The 27089-nt window shown below is 26.4% G+C and overlaps 1 protein-coding gene across 7 annotated transcripts in view; it reads left to right on the top strand.

Moving 5' to 3' along the window:
- LOC135929066 (protein PF3D7_1417600-like) overlaps nucleotides 1-27089 on the top strand; it is an 86289-nt gene that overhangs the window by 42277 nt on the left and 16923 nt on the right. For all 7 annotated transcript variants that reach the window (XR_010572472.1, XM_065465554.1, XM_065465556.1 and 4 more), the window contains 9 exons: nucleotides 3051-3231; nucleotides 4785-4914; nucleotides 4967-5048; nucleotides 5379-5448; nucleotides 5607-5976; nucleotides 7653-7840; nucleotides 8136-8253; nucleotides 12691-12852; nucleotides 13248-13371. Coding sequence is in view for 6 of the 7 variants with exons in the window: in XM_065465554.1 (XP_065321626.1) it covers nucleotides 3051-3231; nucleotides 4785-4914; nucleotides 4967-5048; nucleotides 5379-5448; nucleotides 5607-5976; nucleotides 7653-7840; nucleotides 8136-8253; nucleotides 12691-12852; nucleotides 13248-13371 (1425 nt within the window). In the remaining variant the exon portion in view is untranslated. The remainder of the gene's footprint in view (nucleotides 1-3050; nucleotides 3232-4784; nucleotides 4915-4966; nucleotides 5049-5378; nucleotides 5449-5606; nucleotides 5977-7652; nucleotides 7841-8135; nucleotides 8254-12690; nucleotides 12853-13247; nucleotides 13372-27089) is intronic.

Here is a 27089-nt window from a genome sequence, read left to right as displayed (position 1 = left end):
TAAAACTAGGTGAAAAATGGGTTTGTTATTTTTGAATCGAGTAAATTCTGATACCTTAGAGAGGCGCGTACGCAGGAATTTGGTCTGGGTAGGGGGGGGTGGTTAATAAAATTTTTTAAGAATATTATTGATTTTTTAAAAATATCAAGCATAAATTTATTAGGACTAATAACTATTTCTAATACACAATTTTAAATTAATGTGAATTATAAAAAAATTATATGAAAAGAATCACTTAAATGACCCAAAATAGAAATTTGAATTTTTTGAGCCTTTACACAAAAAGTTTCTTAAATAATTGTATTTTGTATGTTATATATTTACAATGTAAAATTCAATCTTCGTTGGGATTGAGCTATTTTTCAATTATCTCATCCTTGCTTGTCGTCAAATCCCTATGAATATTCAAAAGATCCAAACCTTTCAATCTTTCAGATGTTGTACTTCTTGGTATGTTTTTCAGAGACCTGCAGGACCGGCCCCCAAGCCGGACAGTATTTTAATATTCTTAAATATACCCGGGCCGGGCCCGAAATTTGTTTAAAAAACACCCGGGCCGGGCCTGAATTATTTAAAAAAAACACCCAGGCCGGGCTGTATTTTTTAAAACAGCCTATATTTGAAATCGTTATTATTAGCTATAAAAATCAAAAATAAATATAATTTATTTTTTAAAAATCCGGGCCGGGTCTGAAAATTTTATTTTAAAAAAAGCCGGGTCGGGCCTAAAAAATTTTTTAAAAAAGCCTAGCAGGGCCTGAAAATTTTTAAAAAAACCCAGGCCGGGCCGTCTAAAAAAAATCCGGGCCGTGCCTTGCCTTGCAAATGGTACTTTTGCAGGCCTCTGTTATTCTTTTTAAAAAGAGAATGTTCTCTCATTAGTTTACTAATGGGAAGAGTGTATAAACCCTTTTAATACATTGGGAATTTAATCTAAAATGTGTTTGAAATAATGCAGAGCATCCATAGCATTTTTTGGGACTATATCAACTATAGTTAATCTTATAAACATAGTTATTCAGCTAGTAAGGCATCATAAGATACTTTAACATCTTTATGATAAAAATCTAACAAATATTATTTTTTCTATCACCATCTAAAAAGGTTTGGAAGGCTTTTGTGGAAGTAATATTTGCAGATTAGTAAGTGCTGCATGATGAATTAAAAATTCATTTAATTGGGTTATAAATGTATCTAAGATATACTCTTGTACTGATCCTATATTAATGTTTTAACGATGAGCTTGCCTTGCTACAAGTCGAGGGAGACTAATATTAAACACGTATAGCTCTGCTTTTGACTCAACAATAAAATATGAAATTCTTATTCAACATTAGCCCTAATTTCCTTGAGTTCTGATAAAATGCTCTCCGCTATTCTCATCTTCTTAATCAAGTCAATTTCATGTTTTTGAAAAGTAATACTTAAAATCAGGGTTGTGCATTTGACCTGTCAATTACGTTTCGGTACCGGTCAAATGTGGTCAAATTCAAATATATTTTTTTTAAGTTAATATTAACTTTATTTTGAATATAATAGTAAAATGAATCTATAATATTAATTTTTTAAATTCATTGTCATTCAATAACTAACGTGTAGCTATCTGTATCAGAGTCTTGTTCTGATTCATATTCAATATTATCATTTTCTTTAATATTTTTTAATCTATTTTCCTGATGTCTTAGATCTTAAATCGATTTCTATTTTCATAAGAATATTAACCCAAATCGACCTATTTTTTTCTAAAGAAGAAGTAGAACTAGGAATTGTTAGTCTCTTAATGGACAGGGTAGACAAAGTTTAATCTATTAACTTGAGGTCGGAATTGATTGTCTCTGGAAATTACTACTTTCCACATAATTTGCTATATTAAACATGCTGTTTTTGCTTTTGAAATTAATATCACTTAAAATATTTTGGTCTACCTTGTAAAATAGCTAATTCTTGAATTATATCACATACTTCATTAATTTCACTACTAGTGAGTTCTCCTCTTGATAATGTGGACCCAAAAAATAAGCAAACATTGTGATCACATGTATTTACATCGTTTTTCCCTTTTTTAAACATATTTTTAATTTATTTCTTCTTTAAATTTTTTAGAGTATTTGACCGTATTTGACAGGTCAAATACTCCTCCGGTCAATTGACTGAATTTGACTGGTCAATTGACCGGCTTGCCAACCCTGCTTAAAATAGTTTTATAAAATAATACATTATAATGAGAAATAAAATTTGGAATAAGCATTGAATCCAATAATTTTCTTGCTTCTGAGTAAATATTTCTTTCAGGCTATTGTGATATATCAGTAATAGCAAATAATTGGCTCTTCTAACTCCTTAAAAGCGGTTACTGCTTGATGGCAGAGACTCTATCTCGCTGGATTGCAATTTCTTTCTCCCTGTTGGACAAAAAGTTTTAGAAATAATTATTATTTGACTAGAAATTTGAAAATGGTAGATAAATATTACCCCACTAAAAATTTGAAAATAATAAGTAAATATTACGCCGGAAAACTTGAAATCGAAATTAATTGATAAAATAACTTATGAATGTGATAATAAATGTAATTAAATATATATTTAATATGAGATACGAATAAATATTAACAAATATAAATTAATATAAACATTAATATTTTTGAAAAATATATCCTCCCCCCCCGCTGCGTACGCGCCTGCTTGGAGATAATGAGAAGGTTAATTTGTTTAATTTAGATGTTAATTTTTTTCAAAGCAATTAAATAATCGGGAAACCGTTCTTTATATGATGTTTAAAGAATAAATTTCATTTTATGAGTAAATTGAAAATTTGCCACCGTTGGTATATTATCTATAATCTTAGACAAGAAAGGTGAACTGGTTTTGATCATCCATAACAGTAATATAATGCATATAATCGGTGCATAATTCTCAAATTTTTTTCTAAAATGTCACTCTGATCAGCACTCAAGCTCAGGTGTCATATTTGTTACAATTTAATTAGATTATAATTTCTTGGTTTTCATTTAACTAAGATTTTTATCACTATTTTTTGTTTTATTTATTAGTCTCTTCGTTCCGAACAAGCAAATTTCTTCATCTCATCATAACCACAGACTCAGAGATAAAATTGATCAAATTTTAGCTACTTGCGAAAGCTTATTCGTTTCAAACATCAAGGAGATGCCGCAAGATTTTGTAAAGCAATTAATATCCCCTCTTCCTCCTAGTGGATTTAATTATTCCGACGTAAATAAAAAAATTAATAATAATTTATAATCTTATTAGATATTATTTACTGTGTTCCAATTGAACCGATCCCTTTTGGTTTTAGCAATAAATCTGTCAATTTTAAATATAATTCAATAAAATTTATAGATTGATAAAGATACAAATTATCTATATTTTTTGCAAATTTCATCCAATTCTGTAAGCAAGGTCCAAAGTTATGCACATTCAAAGTTGGACAAATCAAATTCGAACATGTAAAAATTAATTTTTTTATTAAACTTTACATTTAGATAATAATAAAAAGTAGGTTTTCAGTAAAGATGACTTGAGGTTAAAAAATTTTAAAATAAGAAAAACATCAAGGAGCCAAAAGGTTTGAAGGAATTTCCTATCAGACACTGGTCTATCGCAGCCTAGAATCAATTAATTGCAAAAATTGATGCTACCAGCAGAAAAACGATAAGGGGGTGTTAGACCCCGCACAGCTCCTACTATATGGAAAATATTTTGAAATACTCGTTTGAACCAAGAAGACCGACCTGGCATTCAAAGAAATTGGTCAAGTACCCCGAGAAACTAGTATTTCGTTAACTTTAGTGCATCCTATTATCCACGAAGAGCTGCTGCACATGTTTAAAAAATAACAAGCCCAGGACCTACGATACGAATAAGATTGCCCATCTGGTACTTACCAAACAACTTCTTCGGAAATACCCTCTGAGGTTATTTCATTATATTTGGTTTGCAGATGAAAATCTATTTACTATAACTCTACTAGTAAATCTGCAAAATGATAGGGTGTACGTTGCAGTTTCAATGAGAATAAACAAGTTACCGTCAATCGCTAGTACAACATTTGACTCAAATTAATTTTAATTATTTATGTTTTGTCGAATTTTAAAGTTAATTTTTTAAAAAATGAATGTTACATGTTAGAAATTTCGAATTTTGTTTATTCAACTTTGAATGCCTGGACCCTATAATTTGAAAATTTGCAGAAAATATTAATAATTTATCCATCTCTCAATTTATAAAATTATATTGAATTATTCTTAGAATTGACAGATTTATCACCAAAAAAAGGTATCAGTTCAATTGGAACACAGTGTATATTTGTTTTAATTTATGATTCTGCTCATAACTAATTGCATTTTTTTGCACAATCAGTAATATATCTCACTTACGGGATCTTGGACTATCCAGACAATTATCCACACTAGCATTACATGAATATATTAAATTATGGATGCACTTATTTTTTAAATTTCGGAGATCATTTTTATTTTAAGTATATCGGTTACCGGTGATAACATTAAATTTAAAAGGTCTTTCTGTCTGCCCTCTCATAAAATAATTTTATACAAGTTATCAGGCCCTGTCCTTAATATATTTTTATGAAGGAAAAAGAAACCCGCGTCGATTTCTTTGGTTATGTTTATAAGATCTTTTTGTGTATTTTTTTAAAATTAGATAAATTTATGTTTAAGTAAATATTTACCCGCCTCACGAGATATTTTTTTTAAACCTACAAAAAAATTGGGTTCTTACTTTAATATATGAATTATAAATAGGAATTATCAACTAAATCGCGGTTCACCAATGGGAAGAATGGATCCCTAAAACTATATCATAAAAATTGTAATCCTTCGGTTAAACCAGAATCTAATGAAGATTCAATCCATCATCCTATTACATCCATTGGTAATGTCTTATGCTAGTTGCCGAAATATTAATTATACTTTATATTTTATAGCATCGTCAAATATAACTACACAAACCAATATTATTCCATGCCTTTATATGTCAGATGCTCATAAAGACAGGATTAAAGAAAGGTAACATGATTATATTCTATATCTATAATTTAATGTCTAATCAACAAAACAAAATTGGAAAGCAGACCCAAAGCTTGGATTTGCCTACCGATCCGATAATTTTAAAACAAATATTTTTCGGTCTTGTTTTGTTAAGCATTAAATAGGCCTTATTATCTATAATTTAATAAATTTTAGAAAGCTTTTAAACCGTTACAAAATCATTCCATCTTTAAAATCCTTTACCTTTTCCTCTAATCCTTCGAATAGTATTGTGGAATTGAATGATCAAAAATTATACAATAATAAAGTTAATTATACCGGTGTAAATAATAACGGCACATTTTTTAGAGGCGCCTCGAAGAAATGCAAAAAAACATCGAATAAAATATTCCGAGTTGGCAGTTATCGCAAAAAATTGGTATAAAATTAATTTTTATTAAATATAAAAAAACCTTTAATTTTTAATTTTTGTTAGATTATAAAAAATAAATTAGGATGTCTCTTAAAAAATGTGTTTAAAACTCAACTAATAAAAATAGCCAATTATATTATACACTTTTGCAAAATAAAACATAGAACATTCAAAATAACAGCATCCACCATAATCATACACCATCCCTCACCAATTGTAACAATATATCAAACGACGCCTCATCAACCGCCGCCAAATTTAACCACCTAAATCAAGACCACCAAAACGAAAGCGAGCGCTCTTCTGAGTACACCATAAATCCGCACCCAAACTCTAATAATAAAAAGAGTTGGATGATAAAGATGAACGTTCTACACGAGCAGGAGGATGAAGAAATTATCGACGATGTTAAAAATATTCAAAACGAGGCCGATAATTTTCATTCATTCTTGCCTATATGTTGTAGCGTTCGCTTGATTTTGTGCAAGACTTGCGGCAAATCTCTTTTCAATAAATTAGCACTCCAATGCCAGAGTAAATTATTATTTCTTTTATATTAATACTTTTTTAAAAGTGAAGTTAATAGTTTGAAAGAGATTAAAAAAATAATGTTAGGAAGAAGTATGAAAAAAAATGACAATTAAAATGAACAGAATGAATAAAATATAAAGGCTTATGGTTGATATAATTCCTGATTTCTTGTGCTTACCCGTAAACAAAGTTTAAATTTTTATGACATTTTTAAGTAAAGCTTTTTTTTCAAAATATTAAAATTAAAAAATTAACAAGTATAATGAAGTAAGACAGATCAGCAGAAGCGAATGACCACAGCGAATCTAAATTTTTGTTTGTTTAGCTCGTAACCTAAGTTTCTTGAATGGCTTCGACAGATTTGCATCTAAAGTCATGGTTAAGAAACATGAATAGGACATGATGGTTGTCAAACATAGGTAATCAACGAAATTTTCTCTAATATAATTGTGATTCTAATTTGAATAAGTTGTTTAACATGATTAAGTTTTATGAGCTGGGAGAATAGAAGCAATTCTTTTGCCTTAGCCAAACTCTTAGAAACATCGTCAAAGAAGAAACCGATAGCTTTGTCATTTTTAACAATAGAACTAAGATACGTTATAGCATCTACAGCTACGTCGGTGAAATCGAATGAGTTATGTCAAAGGAATCAAATTACTTAAATGACCTATTTCAAGTTTAAAACGAATCGAAGTCTCTTCACTCTGTAGAATATGTAACGTCTTTTTTATCTCAAAAGGAAGAACATATGAAATTATAATCTATGTACCAAGAATGAGTGTCTTAGGCATACTCAATTATAATTTTTGCGATAATCAGTTGCACTCCCGAACAAAATAAAATTGATTCAAGAAGGTCCCTTATGAATGCCCTGAGATGATTCTATGGTGTGCTCACCTTGTTTGGGGCAAGGAATGCTCGGGATAACAAGCCAGTAATAATTTTGATTAGCTGAGACATCAGAAATAAAGATTTATATGAAATGTGATCTATGCAAAGATGTATATGCAGTAGCAAATTCTATATGTATATCTGGGATTGACTTTGAATAAAATTTGGCGAGTTTGTACAGCACTCTCATGACCACATTTGATGCCCAACCATAATTGTATAGAGTAGAGTAAAGAAGAGGATAATTCTAACTCCTAAAAACTGCACCCATTACAATCAGACGAATGTCTATGTTGAGTTTAGTGAGATCATGATATCTGGAGTACTACCACGAAGCAAGTTATTACAAAAGGTTGTGAGAATGTAAAGGATGTTTGGTTGCGTTGCAGGCGTAATTATGCCCTGAAGAAGGAATTCCCTTAACACCCTGAGAAAATTCTTTCTGAAAAGATAAGATGGTCTATCTGTCATTTTAAATTAATTCTTGTTGTTGTTCAAAGGATGAGTAAATGTGTGTAACTGCAATAGAATGTTTTGTTTGAAGGTTATAGCCAAATGGGGTCAAAGCATCAAAAGAGGATGCTAGGCGATACACTTTTGGTATTGGGATTGTCAATCTTCTTGGGGATAAGTCTAACTTTCGTTTGAGGAAGAGACAATATCGGGATCATTTAGCATAATTATCTAAAATGTGATAATTAGGTTTTATATTATACTGTTAGTGTCACGTCTTTTATATATCAAATAATTTTAAATTTAACATAATTATCTTTAAAAAAAATAAGATTGCTTAAGTTCAATTCACGACATTCCTGCTTGCAAAGGTCAATTGTTTAAATGTCCGCTTAATTACAACGAATTTGACACCCAAGATTGTATTAATAATAATAAATTTTGGAACTTGAAGTCTTTGTCATTCAAAAATTTATCGAATTGTGAAAACAACAATTTACACACCGAAAATCATCATAAAGTATATATATACACATATATTTAATAGAAATTAATTTATACATTAATTATATATTTCTCAAATAAGAAAATCAGATTTTAAATTTATTTTTAACGGGAAGGGCAATTATTCTTTTAAATAGTATATTAATTGATATCGGACAATAATGTCTCAAACAAAAAATTTTAAAATGCTTAAGGAGTTTAAATTTTCAGACTAATTTTACAATAAATGGATATTTTTGTCCAATGATTCTTTTAATTTTTATCATTAGTTTTTGAATAATTATCGTTTCTAATTTTACAAATATTTCTAGAATCGATCAAATTTAAGAAATATAAATCATGCTACTCAAAATGACGCGTTCAATATGGATTACATATTGTTTAATAACCCCCCGAAAACAAATATAGCTAAAACTAAATCAGAAGGAGGTGTCTTATTTATTATTAATATTTAATATAAAAATATTTTAGTGGCTTGACGTAAACTGGGAGACAAATTTGATTTAAAAAATAAAATTTTTATCTATTTAATATATTTTTTAACCCATTAATGACGACGTAACATGAGTTTCAACCCGACCCCTTCAGATTTTTCTAAAATTTTTACTAGAGTTTGCATATATTATAACTAAGTAGAAAATAAAATTTTAGCCTCAAACTCCAAACAGCGACTGAGATACGGGTCTCTAAGTCGAAAAAATGGGGAATTTTGGGCAAAATTCTCTCCCTTTAATTTTAAATATCTTTGGATATAATTGAGCTAAAATCGTCAAATTTTTTTATATAGCCTAATGGTAGGCCTTTAAAGATATCATATGAAAAATATTATTAAAAAATTATAAATGTCAAAAACCAAACTGTAAATAGTCATTAAATCAAAATCAGTTTTTTTATGAATTATGCAAAATTTCAAGTAAGACCGAGCAGAGGTTTAGGAGATATGGCATTTTAATCATTAGTCAATTGTGAAAATTCCTAATATTTGATTAATCATTAATTGTGATATATATAAGATAAAATCTTTTAAATATTTTATGTATTATCAGAGACCTGCAGAGGTACCATTTGCAAAGCCCAGCCTGAATTTTTTTAAAATATATAATATTTATTTTTAATTTTTATAGATAATAATGTCGATTTAAAATATTCGGCCCTACCCTGGTATTTTAAAAAAAAAGAATTATTGGCCTGCCTAGGGTATATTCAAAAAAATTAAAGTACGACACGACTGTACAGGGCCGAGCTTGTAGGTGTCTGATTTAAGAAAATATTATAGAAGACTTGAGTGGGGGGGGGCTATTTTATGTAATTTATTTCGTTCCTAAAATTTTCACAACTTGCACAAGCATATACTTTGTGAAGACCTAAGAAATGTGCTTCCTTGGATGATTAACCAGAATAAATAAAATTTGTATTATTTAACATAAATATTTAAGCAATTGAAAAATAAATTTTAAACAATACTTTAGATATTGACGGGTTTATAAAAATTCATGGACTTTAAAAACAAGAAGAATTTTATACGACTGAATTCATGGCAAGGATAGCAAGGAAATTGGTTAAGAAAAGGGGTGTTTTATCCATTCCAATATTATGAAGGCTAGAAGTGTTTTTCGAGACTATTTTATTTCAACGATATTATTCGAAAATATCATAATTCCGATTAAAAGAGTCATATGATGCCTGGTAAAAACACTTTTATATCAATAAAGGTTAAAAGAGGGAACCAATTGAAGATAATACTAATTTTAAAGAAACATATATTATAAAAGTGAGCTTTAATAAATATGCAGATTTAAGACCAATTCTTTTTTTTTCTAAACTAAAATGATTAGTTTTCTTAAAATAAAAATTTATCAAAAATGTTTTTTTTCTGATGGTTAATCAATAAATAAAATTCATAATCTAAGCCTCGTGAACTTGAATTTGGAATCAAAGCGGAGTGACATTTTTCGCAATATGGCAAACATTGGTTAAAGAGCTATCTTCAGCGTTCATATGAGAATCAAATGTTATACACATTTAGATTCATTTAATTTTTATAAACAAATATCACTGAAATTAATTACGCATATGAATGAGATGATGAATATGAAAATCAAAAGGTCAAACCTATTCCCGGAATACAAAAGTTTCATGCTTTTATGCCACTTAGGGAAAATTAAATTAAAGTTAAATTATTTTCATATTGTTAAAATTATTGAATTTGCAATATATAAATTAAATTTTGTTTTCAATAAATTATATTCAAAAATTAATTTATATTTTTTATTTATTTTTATGAGGAGAATTCAATTCATCAAATAAATTAACCAAAGCCCCCCCCCCCCTCCAAAAAAATTCCCCAGATCATAAATGACTATTCTTTTAAATATTAAACATAAAATATTTGATAGCTTTTGTCTTATATTATAATTATTATTAATATCAAATATTTATTAAGAATATGCAATTCACTAATGATTTACCATATCTTCTAAACGAAATTATTTATTAATTAATCCTGTAGCTATTGATAAAAAAAATTTAAGAGAAAAAAATATACCGATTTGATTTTATTACTATTTCCGGATTTCTATTTCCAGTTTTTAACATTTAAATTTTTTTAAATAATATTTAACATTATATAACTTTAAAGACCTACCACTATGCTATATAAAGTAATTTAAATAACGCTTTAATCTCAATTATATCCATATATATTTAAAATTAAAGGGAGATAATTTTGCACAAAATGCCCCATTTTTTCAACCTTTAGAGGCCCGTATCTCAGCCACTGTTTGGAGTTGGAGGCTAAAATTTTATCTTTTTCTTAGTTAAAATATATGCAAACTCTATTAAAAGAAAAGTCTGAGGGGGTCGAGTTGATAATCGTGTTTTTTTTGTTGATTTGTCATGAAATTCATCATATATGTATATTAGGGGTAAAATAATTTTAAACGCAAGAAAAAAATATTTTGAAAAAAACAATAAAAAAAGACAACACCACCGACATCGGCTTTCTTAAATATCATTTAAAAATTAAAAATATTTTGAAAATTTTACTCTAGCTATTATTTTTTATTATAAAAAATTAAATTTTACTTTTTGAACGTGCAAAAATAAAGTATTTATGTAAGAGTTAGGTGAAAATGTTAAATAAACAAATGGGATTTATTTTTTAGCATTATTTTTTTTACACTTTATATTAATATACCACGATACAATCTCATCATGTATACGAAAAAGAAAAATGGAAATATTAGAATTTATGAATGTAAATTTTATCAAAACACATTTCTTCCTCAAGTAGCAGCAGACCAAAGGTTCATAATACAAACTGCAGTAGAATGATATATTCTCGAGCAAGAAGTGATAATATTTTACTTCTGAAATCAACGTCATGAGCACTCTACCATCTCGTTCATTACAACCAATTTATATTTCAATGAAAGAATATTCATACATATTTGTATTGTTAAATTTATTTTATATAAATTAATATTTTTCAAGAGCCCGATTTGGGGCCTATTTTAAAAAACGGCCGATTAAGATTTTAGCCAAAATATTATTATTCAAGCCTGGAGATTTTGCTTATATATGGCAGAAAGATTTGAAATTCAATTTGCCAATTTTAAGGGCTTACATAATATTTATTTTGGCTAACATCTTAATTTTTTAAAAATCGACTCAAATCAGGCTTTTTAACAACACTTGTGAAAATAAAAATTTGCAATAAAATATTAATTTTGTAACAATAAATAAAGCGAAATTATCCCTAGGTATATAAGCAGGCGTCATTATAATTATTTTAGGGTCAATATCCACCTATATCATATTTATTAATAAATAAACTTTCATATTTTTAAATTTGAGAATATTAGTAAAGATTAGAAAATTATTATTTTAAATTTTTTTACACCTAAATTAATAACACTTATTATCATCTGAGGATTTTTTTAAAAATAAATAGTTATATATCAGGTACTAATTAATATTAAGGCTTGTAATTAAATAGGAAATATTTATGATCAAATTTAAAAATATAATATCATAAATTATTTGAGATATAATCAAAATAAAATGCATTGCATATAATGTATATGCAGGGTTCGTTCTTAATGGGTTATATGCACATTTGTGACAAATCAATTTTCAGGCATGTCATCATTTATTACCAATTATTTTTGACTGAAAATTTGAGCAAACAAGGATTATTTTATGATTATTGATAAATAAAATTTCTTACATTTGTAGTAGAGCTCTAAATTCAATTTTAAATTTATTGATTTTTTAAGCTCAACCCCGGCCCAAAAAATAAAAATAAAACGCATTCTTGTAAAGCTTAATATAAGTAATCCATAACAAATCGACTGAAGCGTGATTTTCGGACGACCATTTTTAAAATAGATGAAACTTCGCACGAAGATTAAATAGATTATATATTTTTTATAAATCAAAAATTTAATGCTCTAGCTCAAATGTATCCCGAGTTATAGACCTTTAAAGTTCGATGAGAGCCTTTTCCTCTTGAAACTCTCAAAAATATTTTGATATAGAATTATTTAAAAGTTTGATTTGTATATATAATCTATTTAACCTTCCGAATTTCATTCATTTTAAAAATGGTCGACCAAATCATTGGGTGATTTGTCATGGAATTACCTATCTAAATCACCATTTTTGTTTTTTAACCCCCCCCCCCCCCGATAAACTCATGTCGAATTCTTTTTTAAAACTTATTCGAAGCCCGACTATTTTTTTTAAAACGACTTTGAGCCAATTGGCAGGGCTCTAATTTATAAAATTTTATTTACAAATATTCTTATCAATTAATAAAACAAAATAAATACATAATTTTCATAAATATCTTCTATAACTTTTTAGCTCTTCAATCTTGTTCATTGGATAGTAGTTACACATACGAAAATTCACCTAAACTAAAAAATAGTAAGGTCTCTCGTGAATGTAATACAACAACGCACATAAATTTGAAAACATCAAAATCGATAGAAAATTTAAGTTCGTCTTTAAATCGCGAAATGCTAGGTATAATTATCAGTCAACCCTATAAAATAAATATACATAAATAATTAGTCTATCCCGTTTAAACTAAGCCAATCTTAAGATAGTTTGTAGGATATGTCTATTACATATATAATAAATACAACAAAAGAAAGAAAGTAGTGTTTAAATGGCTCGATTTGAGCCCATTTTCAAAAACTGTTTTACCCAGAAAAATATTGGCTAAGCTTCGAGATTTCGCTAATAAATAAACCTTTGTGCCATCCATGAGGGAAATCTTCAGGCTTTCATACTGGATACAATATTGAGTTGCAATTTTTAAAAATCGGCTCAAATCGTACCGTTTAACAACACTGAAAGAAAGAAATAAAAGATATGGAGAGAATGAATGAAAGATTTTCTTTATTTAAATATTTCAGGCAACGAAATCATTCAATCAAATTGCTCTTCGACCGATATCAATGATACCCTTAAGAAATACGTTGAGATAAACAATATTTCTAACCATAATAAATATGATATTGATCCAGCACAATTTATCAGGTTTTAATTAACATCATAATTTTTATTAATTTTGTAATGAGTTGACAGTTTTAACCTTCTCGCTTATAATTTTTTTCCGTTGTTCATCACATTCCCCTTTTTAGCGTTATTTGATTTAGGTCCCAGAACAATAATTTTTTTAATTTTCACAACTCGAGAAACTTTAATAACAGATTATTAACGTATTTTAGGAGTTAAATTAAGCAATTTTTTTATTGCATGAGGATTATCTACTAAAAATGTTACCTTTTTGTATCAATCAAACTTTTAATTAAATGCATGCTCTTAAAATATAATAATTATATTATCATATTTATCCTTGGAATAAATCATGGTTAGCCACTAATTCTTTCAATTTCATTGAGCCTTTGCTTATAGCTCATATTTCATTGCTTGAAAAAATATTGGGATTTCATTTACCGATGTAGTTTTCATATAATCATTGTTTTGACAGGTTATAAAATATGTCCGTAATTCATATTTAGAAACCGATTATAAAATAAAAATATGGATCATATGATGTAATAATTTTGTTAATAAATAACTTTCGATAGCTTTCACAACCCTTGTAGCCATTATTTAAAAAATGGCGGTGAGGACAGGCCCATAACCAATGCAAATTTGCCTGTTCTCGTAAATATCATTTTAAGCTAATAACAATTTTACCCCTCTGCACCCCCACCACACCCCCTCTCCTAAAACTGTATACAATATATCATTATAAAGAAGAATTTGAAAGAAAAATTAGTAAAAGTTAATCACTTTTTAAATTAACGACTATTCAAAATTTTTTTTAAAAAAAGGATTTTAATAAAAATAAAAGTGAAATCTCAAAATTATTTTTATGAAAATCTAATAAAGCCAAAGGCCTACAATAAGTGGACCTAAAGATCTTCAAATAAATTTATGGGCAAAAATAGAGAAATCCTGGATACACCTTAGGGTGAGGACAGAGTTGGGCAGGTCCTCCGGAAAAAGAATCTAGATACAGATACAGATTCTTTATAAAAAAATGAATCTTCAAATACTAGTATCTTTTTCAAAATATCAATATTTAAATTATCATTACCAATTAAATTAGAATATTTTATAAAATACAATTTTTATTATTTAATTGTGAAGAACATAGCATACATATATAAGAATGAATATTTGCAATAATTAATAAAATATTTATTGATGAATTGATTATAATAATCAGGGATTTTAATATTAATTTTTGCCCATTAATAGCTTAAACAGGGAAGGGAAAGTAGTATATTTAATGGGAGTTGAAAATGTGCAAATAAGAAAAAAAATTAAATCAAATGATTTATTAGAATTTGTAGGTTATTTTCTGTGTTATTTTAAATATAGCTTTTATTCGGAGTATATGGCTAAATGGCATCTCTAAAAAATATACTAGTTTTATTTTATTCATTATCTTTAATAAGTATTTATCATTACTTGTTTGTGATATTTATGTATTTTTTAAATTAGTTTTTTCTAATATGACTTATTAATTCTTGGATTTGTATTACCATATATTTATATAAATAATTTAAATCTCTTTTAAAATTTTTTTATTATATTTCTTGCAAAATCATTTATTATATATAAAAAATATGAAAATAATGTACAACATTATATTATTTAATTATTAAATACATAACAATTTTCTTTAATGCATTTTAAATTGATTAAATTTTGTAAATATATACTGTAATGTAATTTTACTTATATCATAAATAAATAAAAGTAACTAATAAAGTTAAATTATACCTTATTATAATTATTTTATTAAGAGCCTTTTAAATATCTAATATTATATACCAATTGTAGCTTAAATATTTTCTCTAATAAGAACTTGCTAAAATAATTAAATTAAAATATATTAGGGATGTGCCGATATTTTTTATCGAATCGGATCGGGCCGATATTTCACCCATTTTAAAATATCAATTATCGGTCAATATTATAAAATTTGATCCGATATAAAAATGGCTTCTTTAACAAAAATAAAATTTTAAAAAATAGTTATATCTAAAATCATTTATTTTTATAAATAAAATCGAAATCCATTTTTATGTATATTTTTTTAATAATAATAATTAATTAATAAACATTCTACCATATTGTTATTTTTTTGCGCATTCTGTTTATAAAAGTGTGTGATAATCTCTTCAGAATCTGTTTTTAGTGAAGCTGGTAATATTAACAGTTACTTTCGCCGCAAGCTGACCTCTGATAAATTGGAAATATTGGTATTTCTAAAAAGAAATCTTCGCAATATTAATGTTAAATATTATTTTAAATATTTATTTCAAATTTAATAATATAATTGTTTATTACTTAATATGTATATAGATTAATGTTATTACTTATTATATAAAAGTGATTTAACAATAAAAATATTTTATATACTTTTAGAATTGCAATTGAATTGAATATAAACTATAACTGATCATTATAATATATTTAAATGACATAAGTTATGGTATAGTTAAATTATATATGTTTTACTAATAAAAAGTATATTAAAAATAAAAACCATTAGTATCTTTACAGAATACAAAATTAGATATGATATCGGATCGACCTCTAAAAAATGGTATCGATACACCCCTAAAAAATATATATGCGAAATGATTTTAATTTAATAATCAACCATCTTCTATAAAAAATTTTAATAATTATCTAAGAGGGACTTAAGTATAGGTATTATTATGTTAATAATTATAAAATAAAAATGTATAATGTTAAGGTTGGCAGGGAGTAAGGAAGATAAGACAAATTTTTTATTTAATAAATATATTTTAAAATGTTTAACTACAATATATGACTAAAAAGAACTATAATAATTTTATCCTTTATATATATAAGCAAAACTATTAAATAATTAAATGAAACTGTTAAGTTAAATGAAACTATCAAGTTAAGCTAAATGAAACTATTAAGTTAAGTTAATATAAATGGTGTTAAATGAATGTAACATATAAAAATTTGCGCTATATAATAACCATTATAATAAAATAATAATCCATGTTCAACATTCCACCCTCTACAGGAACCCAGCCTAGGTTCTCTTTAAATGTAAATCTTTTGTGTTCAAGGAGTTTCCCATCTATTTTGATCATAAAATCTGTCATAGTTTTGTCTTGAAAAATTTGGCATCTTATCTTGTCTTGCTCCCTCCAAACGTTTTAGATCAGAGTGTGTATTTTCTTTGATAACAATCTTATGTATATATGTTTCGATGTCAGTTTCTTCTAATTCTTTGTTTATCTTTAAATTGTCATTAGTAAATTATGAAGTATCCGTGCTGTTGCAAAAAATAATCGATAGTGATGTGTTGTTTGTTTGGTTCAGTAGTTATTTAGTTTCTTCATCATTTTGGCTTATATGCAGCTTGTTATTCTGATTGTCTAATCGTTTGCTTGACCATCATCTCGTTGTTTATTATCATTTGTATTTATTTATCACTTGATATTATAATCATGATTAATTTAACTCGAATGAAATAATTTCGGAATAATAGAAATAACGTGATAAAGATAATTTATAGGAATCATTTATGGAATAAGAATCATCATTTGGGATATAGAATCATGGAATATTTTGAATTTTAGCGTTTTATATAATAATTTTTTTTTTATTAATATCATATTTCAATTATTTTTATTTTTTAAATTTTACTCCCTTATTTTTTAAAGCAAATAATAACTCAAAATTACTGTTTTCTTTTATCTTCAATAAAAATAATGTTTTAAAGTAGTCATTATTACTTACACGTAATTTATATTTTATTGTATTTAAAATTTGTAAAATTCGTGCACTTTATCATTAATTATATAAGGTAAATGTTTATTTGTATTGTCTATTCTCTTGATTTTTTTATATTTGTAAGTGTCAAGCTTTAATGATTTGGATTCTATTTTTTTAAATTTTTGTATATGGGAATTTCATCTATTTCATTTTTATTAATTTTTTAATACTCTTTTAAAATTTCACCATGTGATCTTATGGGTATATTTATATTTTCATCATTTTTATATTTAGATACTAAAATTATTTCAAATGATATTATGTCAACAAAAATTTCCTTTAATTTATAAGTATTAATTATATGTTTATCAATATTTTTATTTATGAGATTTATGTCATTAATATTATATATCCATTTGAGCCTTTTCAGCAAAGCATCTGGAGATTCAAACTCCTCATCTGTCGACATGGCTCTAATTAAGCTAAAGATATTATCTGGTAAATTAACAGTTAATAGCATAGCCTCACAACTACTTTTGAGCTTACTATCTTTAAAAAAATTCTCAGTCTCAGCAATATAAGACTGCATGTTGCCGCTATACTCCTGAAAAGATAATATCATAATATTATTTTTATAATATGTTTATTTTATAAATATTTTAGAGATTTTATAATTAAAATTTTAATAAATTTTTTTTACTTTTTCAAATTAATTATTTCTTACATGTTTTTTTTAGAATGAAATCAGAACTTTTTTATCAATTTGATTATGTACCAGTAGCTAAAATTATATTATATATGGATTTAGAATATTTTGTGAGTCATCATAGCCCAATTTTAATAAGTTCGTCTAGTTTGATATCTAGTTTAACAATTGTCCTCGTTGTTGATTTATCCATTTGATCTAAATTCTATTTTGTGTAAAATAAATAAATTTAAAAGATTTTAAAATTGTAAATTCCGCTGCCACCATGTTAAAGGGCTGGCAGGGAGTAAGGAAGATAAGACAAATTTTTTATTTAATAAATATATTTTAAAATGTTTAACTACAATATATGACTAAAAAGAACTATAATAATTTTATCGCAAAACTATTAAATAATTTAATGAAACTATTAAGTTAAGTTAAATGAAACTATCAAGTTAAGTTAAATGAAACTATTAAGTTAAGTTTATATAAATGGTGTTAAATGAATGTAACATAAAAATTTGCGTTATATAATAACCATTATAATAAAATAATAATCCATGTTCAACATATAATATACTTTAAAATATTTAACAAAGTTTGTAGAGGAGTTTTTTCAACCTTTAATAACTTTTTTACTTGAGAAATTTTGACACGGCTTGTACCTTGTCCTTTTTCACATGAATTACTTTATAAAATTTTCCATCTAGAATTTTAAGATTCGGATTTGATTCAGGAGAACCTATCTCCATAATTTCATCTTCACTACTATAAATGTTAAACATTCTATAAATTAAAAAATATTACATATAAAATATAACCTTTACTTATTTAGTTTTAGTGTTGTTATTTTTAATCTATATATCTTTGTGATCTGTAAAATTTCCAACTAATTTTGGCTATCAATATATTTAAAATATAGCAGGAAAAAATAAAGAAAATAATACAAGATTTCACGAAGAAAGTAAAGTTACATTGTGTGATATGTAATGTTTTAAGCATGAATATTAAAAAGAATCTGTATCTTTTTAAAGAAAATGAAAAATATACAAGATTCTTTTCAAAATAAAGGATCTTACTAGTATCTTATTAAAAATGTCAATAAGATACTGAGTACAAGATACTATAGGATCTTGTATCTTAGATACAAGTATTCGCGGTACTACCCAACTCTATGAGGAGTATCCATAAATTATATTATAGCATTAAAAATTATTTTAGAGTTACTATAATTTTAATTGCATATTAATATTACTTGCTTAAATAAATAACAATTAACATTAAAATATTTAGCAGGGATGTGAACCCTTCGACAAAAAAAGGGTTCGGGTACAGGAAAGGACCAGGGTCCGGGTTGGTTCAGGGAACATAAAAATAATGACTCAAAATAAGATTTTTTTTTCATTCATTTATTATTATACTTCACATATTCATAATTTACAAATGAAAAATTTAAAAATGAAATAATTTATATTTTAAATGTTTTATTCAATCACCATAATATCTTCTAAAATATCATCCTTGAAATTTCCACATAAATTAGACAATAATATATTTGACAGATGCAAATTCACATATACCCTTACCTAAAATAGATAGTTATCTTTATAAAATTATTGTACTTGCGATGCCGGTACAGCCATGAAGATTCTAGATAAGATATATAATTCTGGATATATTGTTTTTTCCTAGAATTTTAAAATATTATATCCTTATTTATTATCTTAACTTCTGAGAACTTAACTATTAATGATGCAATCGGCATTTTTTGATCCTCCTTTCTATCTGATGATAATTTGATTTTTTTTTTCTCTTCTAAAAGTAAAATTTCAAGATCATCAATGTTGCTATCATTATTATTATCACTACTACCAGTAGGTATTGTCTTAGCCTCCAATATATTGTAAATAATGGAGTTTTGAGTATGCCATAAATCCTTAAGATGGTCTTTAGCCATTTGTTTTTGCTCAATACTCAATAAACCTTGATATCGAGGGTCTAAATATATAGAAGCGTATAACACTATTTTGCAAATATTGTTGCTCTCGAATTTTTATGTTTTCTATTATTTCGTATAAAAAGGACTATTTTTCTAAATCTAATCGGCATCTAATCCATATACCATAAAAATCAAATAAACATAATTGTTTTGATTTTAATCTTAATATTGTTATTATTAAAGGAACTAATACACTAGTAAGGTCCTTTATTTGACAACAATCATCTTCCGACAAAATGACTTCACATGCTCCTATAATAAAATCATTACAGAAATCTTTCAAACTTAATAATCGTTCTAGCATCATACAAATTGAAGACGAACGTGTTGTGCATTATCATTTAAATTAAAATATTATTACATTTCAATAACATAGCATATTAAAAAATTTACATAATAAAATATTATTACCTACACTAATGATATCAATCTCTAAATAAAATGGAAGCCCAGGAAGAAAATTGAAAGAAAAACGCGAAGATAAAATAAATGATTCCACAAAAAAGGTTAATAAAATTTAAAAAAATTTATATTTTTTTTATAAAAATAATTTTATTTTTAAAAATTTTTATGACACCTAGAACCCTTGGACCCTCTACTTTTAAAAAGGGTCCGGGAGCCAAAATACAAGGGTTCAGGTTCACATCCCTGATATTTAGCACCAATCTCTATTTTAGAAATGGAAATAACCTTTTAAAAGATCACCTATGAAAGAGCAATATTAATTATAAGAATACATATTTAAATAGGGAGTATAATTATTCATAAACATTAAAATCTTTTAATATCCATTTTTATGGCTATTTAATAATTAAATTTATTTATGATTTTTTTTTTAATTTTTAAATTTTCTTTTTATCGTAAGGTTTTGTATTTAAAATATTCTCGAAATGGTATTATTCTTTATTTTTAATATTCTTCTCTTCTGATTGATTCTTATAAAAAATTATTTTTATCAGAGACCTGCAGGCCCCCGGGCTGAGTCTGAAAATTTTTTTTTTAAAAAAACCCATGCCGGGCCTAAAAATTTTTTTTTAAATACCCGGGCCGGGCCGTATTTTTTTTAAAAATTTATACAACATGAATTATTATATTCGTCAATTAGATATGGTTATAATAATTATATATAGTTATGATTAATATAATGTTTGGTAAAAGTTAACACTAGCTAACACTCATAGTATCTATTACGTAATAAAATTATAGTTTTCCTGCCATGGAATAAATACGCAAAGGATTATATATATTATTATATAATATATGTTATATTTTTTATTAATTAAAATATCATTTTTATTTTTTTTATAAATTCATCGTATATTCTCAAAATATTATTTACACAAATTTTTTATAGTATCAATTTGTAATATACTAAATATCTGTTTTGAATAAAAAAAATAAAATATAAGTGGTTGTTAAACGGCTCGTTTTGAGCCGATTTTTAAAAACGGCTAACTCAGTGTTTTATCCAGAAAAATATTATGCAAGCCTGAAAATTTTGCTCATAGAAGGAGCAAAGGTCTAGACATATAGTATCGAAATTCGAGGCTTAGTCAATATTTTTCTGGCGAAATTATTTAGTTAGCCGTTTTTAAAAATCGGCTCAAAACGAGCCGTTTAACAACATTAGCTAATGATAATACTCGCCGAAAAATATGATAAAATACGAAATAATGAATTTTTTGTATATACCAGGTCGAATATAATTTAAAAAAAATCCAGGCCAGGCCGGGCCTTAAAAATTTTTTTTAAATTTCGGGCCGGGCCCTAAAATTTTTAAACCAGGGCCGGGCCGAAAATTTTTTAATCTGGGCCGGGCCGTACAAATGGTACCTATGCAGGTCTCTGATTTTTATGAATAAAATAAATAATATAGATTTTTATATTTTTATATAGCTTATCCTTTTATTGTAAATTGTATACGTTTTTAAATCGGAATTATATTCAAATTATAAATATGTATATTTGAAACTTTTTTTAATAAAATAAATTTAAAATATATTTAAAAAAAATGACGTTATCTGTTTTTATATATTAATTATTCAATCATTCATTGGTGAAACGTATGAAAATCTTAAGACTTTTTTTTTATAACTTTTAATCTTATTATATATAAAATACTATTATTTATTCATCTTCTAAATTAATTTTTATAATATAATTTATAGGTCTGTATCGAGTGACAAATTTTTCACTGATTCGATATTTATATTAATTTTTATATCATTCTATTATTGAAACAATGTCATAAGAAAACATATTTTATTTTGTTTTTTCCTTTTCCACAAATTAATCATTCCCTTTAAAATATGGATAATTTTTATGGCTGGATTTAGTGGTGTTAAATGGCTCGATTTAGCGGATTTATTAAAACATATATCATGATCTTAGCCAAAATATTATTATCTAAACCTCGAAAATTCGCCAATTTCATATTTTCTTTCATCATTAAAGTAAAATTTCCAAGCTTTATGATTTAGCCGTTTTGAAAAATCTAATAAATCGAGCCGTTTAACAAAACTGCCTAAATGTGACTTTAAATATGTTTAAATCTGTTAAATATTTTTTTAATATTTATTTTTACCATTATCTAAACCTTGAAAATTCGCCATTAAGATAGATGTTCAGATTTTCATTCATCATCAATGAGTAAAATTTCCAAACTTTGGGATTTAGCCGTTTTAAAAAATCTGATAAATCGAGCCGTTTAACAAAACTGCTTATGTGACTTGTTAAATATGTTTAAATCTGTTAAATATTGTTTTTATATTTATTTTTGCCCTTGGATTATTTTTCTTATATTTTATTGTATGACTAGTTTTTTTTTACTTCCCTCTTTTGTTTAGTTTTTAAAATACTTAGGAAGAAAACATGTGGCCTTTCTTCTAATCGCAGGGTTTTTTTTTGGATCCTTTACTAAGGTATTCATTAATTATAAACTATAGTTAGCTGAGATCGTCCTAAATTAGAGAGTAAAAAATGCCGAGAGTATAAGGGGGTTGGTTTTATCACCAATTATATAAGATAAATCTAGCACAAATTTACTTTTGAAAAATGATTCTATTTTATGATTGCCCCCAAAATAAATTATATTTATCATATAATAAAAGTCTATAAAAAATTTTTGTTTCATAATTTTTGAGTTATAAAGATTATTATAATATTTAGTTAGTCATGACTCTCACTAGATTACAAGGGTTAGAGGACTCTCAAACGACGGTACCATTAAATGACTCTCAGACTATTTTATCTGTACCTGGAAGTCCCGCAACTTCAAACTCTATTTTTTGTTGCAGATAATAATAATATTAAATTTTTGGCTATTCTATCTTGTAATTAAAGATTACAAAAAAATTGAATTTCGATTCCTTTAGTTATATATTATCATTAATGTATAAAATTATAAAATACCCCAAAATAATAAAAAAAATTATTGGATAGTCTAGAATACTTCCGAGTAATTTACCTCATTAACAGAGCCATTCATTCCATGCTAAGTCAGCCTAATATCAGCCTTAATAATGCTTCCAATATTTTTAATAACCTTGTTTCACTGTGCATTTCTACCCTTAATATTTTGGTGCCCGGCTTCATTGTACTCTCCAAAAAAGATAAGGTATTCGTCCTATCGATATTGGGTCTATCTCCGAAAAATCATATCCAAAAAATCATATTCAAAATTATTACTGGCGGTTAAAATCAAGACTCAAATATTTTACTACCCTATGAATTATGCTTTATTCCAGCAGGGTATGAGGCTGCATTACACGCCATCATCTACATCAATCTAATAAGACTTCTTTTTTTTAAATTGGACTAATAATGCATTTAACTTTCTTAAGAGAAGCCACATTATTCCTTCCTTCTGCGACACATTCCCTGAACATTTCACTTACATATCTGTATACTATGGCCAACCGTCCTATTTAAAGTTTCATAAAACAACCATAGAATGATAAGAAATACAACAAGGGGACTCCTTATTTTTGGCCAAGTGTTTTGAAGAAATCCCGGGCTCTTAATTCGGAAGCACCGTGTCGGAAACAATGGGGATTAAAGTGATATTAGGAATATTACTATATTTATTGATTTTTCTAATTTCCACTCTAACCAAATATTTGAACTAATGAATGGTACAACACCATCAACGCGTGTGTGATCCCAGGCTAGCAGAATTCCGTTGTTCCATGGAATGAGTGTCATTCTATCAGGCCTAATATCTCCGAAATTAAGTCCTACTGGTTCTAACTTTAATAAAATATTTTTTGAGCGGAGAGCTATAGCAATAATCGAATTTACTGCTTGGTGGCATGGATGGCAACTTTTTGAGAAGCGGCAATAAAGAGGGTGGTGGCTTAAACGAAGGTATATTCTTATCCGAAGTTCGGTTGGAGCTAGGAATAGCCTCATGCTATTTATTGATTACATATTGGATTATTGATGAAAAATCACTACTTTGATTTATTCTGGAGGTGATATCTGGGCTAAAGATCGAGGAAACACCCTTCAAAACAACTTTCCAGTAAAGAAATTCAGCGAAATGATGTAAGCATTACTGTTGATTGGAGGATAAAGGCAAGAGAGCATTTGGGGCGTTTGACTTCCACAGGTCTAGTGTCAACCTCAGAGGATCTTTAGTGTAGGTAAAAGTGTTGATAATTGTTTAACTTTTGTTATTGACAAAGAGATCGAAAGCCTATATTCCAAATTTGCTAGGGAAAGCAGCTTTCCTCAAGGAACATAGCGAGAATTTGAGGTTGAGTATTGATTCATGGGAAATTTTAACTTAAAGTTCTAACACTAATAACATTGGAATAGAGGAGCAGGACGAAAGACATGCAATATTTTTTATTTTTATAATACATAGTGTTAAATTTTTGGAAAAAAGATGAATGGTGAGATTATAAAAACCTAGGATTTTCTGCGTTATCTAATGCCTTATGTTTAAAAGGACATTACATTTGTTGTTAATGGTATCTATGAAAATATTTATGACTCTCTCATCTTGCAAACTATCAGTGTCCTGTCGACAGCATCGGCCATCATTTCCGCTTCTTAAAAGGCCGCCACCCACGTCACTAGTCAGTAGATTCGATTATTGCTGGAATTTTCTGCTTAGACATCATTCCATCAAAGTTGGAACCACTAGGACTCAATTTCGGAGATAATATTTGGCATGGTGGATTTTATTTTCTATTATGATACCATTATTTTTTGCATTTGAGTAGGGTTTATTATTTATCTTTTTCTAAAAATCGGTTATAAGCCGATATTATTATATTTTCCGATCCTATAAAATGGCGTCTTAATTTAAAAAATATTACATCGTTGATATTTAATTTATTTAATATTTAAGAAAATTCAATTTAAGAATATGCTTCTTAAATTATTTGAAGTGATAAATTTAAAGAAAAACGAACTAATCAATTCAAACTATGCTAAAAAAATAATAATAAAATACATAATTTAGTATTTTTAAAACTAAATAAATAATTTACATTGATCATGAATAGACTAGATGGGATACTACATGATAAACAGACTAGGAGCAAAAAAATACAACAATTTTAAGTATAAATAAATGATTTATCAAAATTAACATATTTTTAGATTTGCTGAATAAATATAACTGAACAATTACGCTTAATATGATGCATTAATTAAAATTTGGTAATAGTATATTTTAAATCACTTCTGGTTATATTATTGTATAGTCATAGATGGTTGTATATTATAAAAGAGTACATTGAAAGATTAAAATGTAAATATGTATAACGAACAAAATCGGATTAGTATATCAGGAAGGTAATTCAATATAACATTTGATCGGCCTCCAAAAAGGGATATCGGTACACCTTTAATTTATATATAAACTTTATAAATGTATTTTTTTAAATAAGAGTAAATTAATATAAATATAGATTCTTACTTAAATTAACATAATTAAAATGGTTAATTTTATTCCAGGATTAACAAAGTTACATGAAATCATTTTTAATAAAATTTAATAATTAATTATAACATTTATGTAAAATATGATATAATAAAATGTTTTTATTTATAATTAATAATTATTTAAATTACAAACAAAGAAAATTATCGTATTTCTTGTTCAAAAATGATTTTAATGAATTTGATTAAATCATGGACTTAGATAGAAGACTCCGCTCAACTTGACTCACTTCACCGTCTATTGAAATTTTTTTACTTTTATCGTTTTCTTTTACTTTATTATGATTTACTCCAACAAAAATCATGACTTTCCTTCTCTAATTTACTTTTAAAATTTGTCCAGATCTATGTGGGACTCATATTTAACTGACCTTTAAATAGTTTTAAAAAGAAAATATTTATGATATTTTACTTTACAACCTATTAATCTTACTCATAATTTTTTTTTCTAGACTATTAAACCTTATACAAGTTATTATGGAATTTAATGGTTAGTAAAGTTTTGAAATGAAATATTAATAGCAAATATGCATATATTTTTATCTATCTCTTATATTATTTAATGTAATATAATAATATCAGTAATAATATCTGACCTTTAAACAGTTTCTGAATATATTAAAAAGAAAATTTTGTTCTTTAATATTTTTTTATCATAAACTCAAATTATATTTGTGTACATTATTGTAATGGATAAAATGGATATTTTATAGAATATTCTAACAATATAATATAATAGTAGAATACTTTTTTTAAAGTTAAGATACAAGTAGTTGTCATACTTAGTGATTTTGAGCCTATTTTTAAACATGGCTAACTCAGTATTTTATCCAGATAAATATTACACAAGCCTGAAGATTTTGCTTAGAGATGACGCAAAGGTTTGGACATCCATCATCGGAATCTTGAGGCATAGGCAATATATTTCTGGCTAAGATATTATGTTAGCTGTTTTTCGGCTCAAAAGGAGCGATTTTGCATCACTACATACTGCCCAGGCCTAATACCTTAATACTTATCATAATTTTTATACTTGAATAAGAGGCCTTTAATTTGCAAGTTTTAGCCAGACCATCAATTGTAAAAAAATGAATCCGCCCACCCATAATGAAAATCACCCACCCACTCATTTGGTTAAATTTTTTGTTTAACCCACCCACCTGCTTCCCCAATGTTTAAAAATTATTGGTTTGTTTGGCTCTTTATTTTATTTTAATATATTTTAATTTAAAACTTATGAAATAAAAATTAATTTTTTATAAATATATGCCCGTCCTGCTACCGTCTGTAAACTATTTCTAATTCATCTGCCTGTCCATTATTTTAAAAATATTT

This window comes from Gordionus sp. m RMFG-2023, chromosome 4 (genome assembly GCF_954871325.1).
Source record: "Gordionus sp. m RMFG-2023 chromosome 4, tfGorSpeb1-WG-v2, whole genome shotgun sequence".
In the NCBI taxonomy this organism is placed as follows: domain Eukaryota; kingdom Metazoa; phylum Nematomorpha; class Gordioida; order Chordodea; family Parachordodidae; genus Gordionus; species Gordionus sp. m RMFG-2023.
This window is presented reverse-complemented; position numbering and strand designations above follow the sequence as displayed.